Genomic DNA, 4,169 nt, shown 5'->3' on the forward strand with positions numbered 1-4,169 from the left:
AGTAGGGTCACTGATTAAATCCTGGGCCGGCCAAGAGCTGGGGTGCCCCTGAACGAGGCACCCATTGCTCCCCGGGCGCAGTTATGTGCTGCCCACTGCTCCTGCGCCTGGCTTGTGTGTGTTCACTCCTGGTGTGTAATACGGATTGGTTAAATGCAGAGGACAAATTCACTATCACTGATTGGAGTGTGTGTGTGCAAATGACTAATTCTAATTCTAATCTTGGGATCCTGCAGGCAACCGGAAACCACAAGGACGCCCCAAGTAAATAACTACACAGGGAAAGGCAAGTCCTGAAGAGTTATCAAAATGGGAAGAACAAGGTCTGAGTGAAAGGTGGACTATAGTCACCCCAGCAACAATGATGTAAACCAATAAAAGCCATAAAGATAAGAGATCCGATCCACCGCAGGAACATATTCAGTTTGACTGCCCAGCAAATGACATGCGACACGAATGGTAAGTTTAGCCTTTTCAAATTGAATGCAGTGCCTTTATATTGAAACACAATAACCCAGTTGATGTGTGAGGGTTACAATGGATTTATTATTTAAATTTACAGATTTTTTTAACATCATGAGCAGTGTTGTACCTAGTCCGTAGTCTTTTACGGAGTCTATAGATCACATATTTATTTGTCTCTGCAATAAGATATAGACAATAAAAGGTATAGACAAAGTGCAGTTGTTGATGTTCTTGACTTTTCATTCTCCCACCAGGTGATCTTTTTTCTAGTTCTTCATTACCATGATGCAAGTGCGACAAAAACCCGGTTCATGGAAGCAACGCTGGGTCAAACGTGTCACTGTGGCTTGCTTCTTCATGTTTACGATCGTGTTGTACTGTCTTTCTACACTACAGATCTACGTCAGTCCACCAGAGTAAGAGTCTTTCACAGCATTTTCCTTTTTTTGCACAATTAAGATTTGAGATTAAAGATTCAATTTGAGCATCTCCAATGAACCCCTAATCTGCAAAACCTCCACACAGAGAGGCTCTCTGTCAAATTTAGGATGAGGTTCCGGTAAAGCCAAAAATACCAGCAAATGCACCAGCAAATGCACATGTTTTGGAAAAACACATCAAAATACTTCATCACAGCTGATAGTCTACTAAATGTCCTGCCTCAATCTTCATAATATCACAACTGCTCTAGCTGTGTTGCTGCACAAGGTAATGATTTACCAGACAAGGATTAACAACTGGACTCAAAGTCCACATTATCATCACAGCGACAAGATCACTGCAATTTACAACCTGTGATCTTTATTATATGTATACTTTATAATATATTGGTATCAAACAAGATGACAACATCAAAACCATTCCAGCTGGTGTACCATAAACAGCTTTATTGTCATAGACGGCTGGATATGAGTGCTACTCCTGGTCAGTGCATTTTCAAAACATTGTTTTTGATGAATTTCCATAGAAGCATGAAGTGACAAAAGTGCACCTCACTGCACATAACATGTCCTCATTTTGAAATGATAAAAGTAAGTTTGTACCCACACACTTTTGTATGTGTCCTATAGTGGCTAAAATGAAGTAATTTGCCCATGAAAGATCACTGATGACATTATGACATTTGTCCTTTTCTCATATCTACACAGAATAGGGATTTGTTATGCTGTTATACTAAATCATTTCCACTCTTTCTCCAGGCTTCCAGTTCCTCTCTCGTGTGCTGCCCCTCCAGGCCAACACAGCACTCATTCACCCACAAATGGCTCACAGCAAAATAATACAATATGTGTCCCTAAAATGGACATCATGTTCATGAAGACTCATAAAACTGCAAGCAGCACCTTCCTCAACATTCTCTTCCGCTTTGGGGAGAAGCACAATCTCAAATTTGCCTTTCCCAATGGTCGAAATGACTTCTTCTACCCTTCATATTTTCAGCACACGTACGTTCAAGATTTTAAATCTGGAATGTGTTTTAACATCCTGTGTAACCACATGCGTTTCAACGCAGCTGAAGTGGCCAAAGTGCTGCCAAGGGACACTTTATACATTACAATCTTGAGAGATCCCGCAGAGCTCTTTGAGTCCTCTTTCCATTACTTTGGTCACCTCATTCCTCTGACCTGGAGTATACCAGGAAAAGATAAGATGGCAGAGTTCCTGCGTGATCCCAATCTCTATTTCAGCCCAAATGGATTTAGCTCCTTCTACCTGAAGAACCTGCTCTTCTTTGACTTTGGACAGGACAACAACCTGGATCCAAGTGACCCCCGTGTCGACAAGAGCATCGGGCTCATTGCTGAGCGTTTTCATTTGGTTATGCTAATGGAGCACTTTGAGGAATCACTCATATTGCTCAAGGACATCCTCTGCTGGGAGATGGTTGACATCCTGTTCTTTAAGCTAAACTCTCGTCAGCGATCCACAATGTCTAAACTGACCCCACAACTGAGGGCAAAGGCCTTGCAGTGGAATAGCATTGACTGGAAGCTTTACAAACACTTTAACGTGACTTTCTGGGAGAAAGTGGAGACTTATGGAAGAGAGCGTATGACAGAGGATGTTGCAGAGCTCAGGAGGAGGAATGCAGAGATGGGGAAGATCTGCATCGAGGGAGGTCACCCTGTGATGGCCAAAGACATTCATGAGGAAGCCATGCAGCCATGGCAACCCATCGGAGAAAGGTCCATCATGGGATACAATTTAAATAAAAATATAGACAAAGCCTATCAGGTGTTGTGCCAAAAGATGTTACTCCCAGAAATTCAATATCTGACAGACTTGGGGGTTAACCTGTGGGTCACTAAGCTGTGGGGACGCGTGAGGAATATCATTAACTGATGACAGGAGACACATGAGACAAATGGTTGAATGAGCTGTGAAGGGCATGGATGAAAAATGAATATAAGATATAAGATATATGTATGACATGAATCTACAACTAATAAAAATGCTATTTATGTATTAGAATCGTTCGGCATCTTATATGAAATATGTGTAGCCTTCTTTTTAGAAAGGATTTATCGCCGTTTATTGTTGTTCTGTGTACTCTTCTTTGTTTTAAAAGAGCTGCACATTCTGCCTTGTTTTGCATGCTTAAACAATTGAGTTTCAGTAGATCCATTCTAACTTGATGTAGAGAACAGAATCCAAAGAAGGTCTTCAACAGCTTTAAAAGCCATAAAAAAAAAGACATGTTTTGCAGAAGTTCCATTCAGGTTAGACTGTATAACCACTATGGTGGAATATACTGTGGTTATCATTCAATGATCAATTCTCCTATGTTGTCAGGCCACTCAGAATTGTTGAGGTCATATCCCAGCCCATGTGACCTCAGGTGGCCTTCTCCTTACATGACTTTGCTTTTCTTTTATTGTGCTTTGCACTTGACTATGTGTCACATGTCAAAGTCACTACATGACTCATGAGTTGGAATGTTTTGTTTAAAAATGCCTCTAAATAAATATTACACTATCAAGAAGAAGAAACACCTCTCTTTAACTTTAACTGGAGAAGGAGCAGAGGCATATCATCAGCATAAAAGTGAATACAGGCTTTGGAGACAGTTTGTTGAATGTCATTTGTAAATATAGCAAAAAGGGTAGGACCAAGAATTGATGTTCCAACATCATGTTAGAAAGGTAATTTGAGGACCACGTTTCTTGCCCCGCCTTGCCTCCTCCTTCGTCTCCTCCTTTCTCTCCTGCTTCTCTACCTCCAGCATGCAATCAGCTCACCTGTGGCAGGAGCCCACCTGCTCCCAATTCACTCATCAGCTCAGGCTTTATATTTCCTGGTCCTGCAGTTATTCATTGCCAGATTAGATTATGATAGACAACTCTGTGGTAATGGCATGGCTCTCCTGTCCTGTCTCGTAACACCGTGACAATGATTGACCATAAAGTCCAAATTCCCCCCATCATGTGTGGCAAGAGTTAAAGCAATTTTAATAATACTTTGCATCATTAAGGACAAAGTTGAGCAGTGGTGAGAGAGAGAGAATTAATTGTGTGAACATAACACATGACATTAATGATGTTTTCGCAACAATGTGCTGCTGTGTGCAGCTATTAAAAATGTACAATGTAGATGAAATTTCCTTTATTATAATGAACTTTTTTTTACACATCAAAGACTGTTTTCAGGTCTTGCGGAGTACTACTGCATGTGTGTAAAAAGTCCTAATAAATCGCCTCAAGTCA

At 40.9% G+C, this 4,169-nt stretch overlaps 1 protein-coding gene across 1 annotated transcript; it reads left to right on the forward strand.

Annotated features, from left to right (window-relative positions):
• Positions 1-389: 389 nt before the first annotated feature.
• Positions 390-4,169, forward strand: LOC131467170 (galactosylceramide sulfotransferase-like). The gene is made up of 3 exons (XM_058640916.1): positions 390-459; positions 720-881; positions 1,665-4,169. Exons 2-3 carry the CDS (start codon positions 748-750, stop codon positions 2,806-2,808), a joined length of 1,278 nt encoding a protein of 425 aa, XP_058496899.1. The 5' UTR covers positions 390-459; positions 720-747; the 3' UTR covers positions 2,809-4,169.

Source organism: Solea solea, chromosome 10 (genome assembly GCF_958295425.1).
Source record: "Solea solea chromosome 10, fSolSol10.1, whole genome shotgun sequence".
NCBI lineage: Eukaryota > Metazoa > Chordata > Actinopteri > Pleuronectiformes > Soleidae > Solea > Solea solea.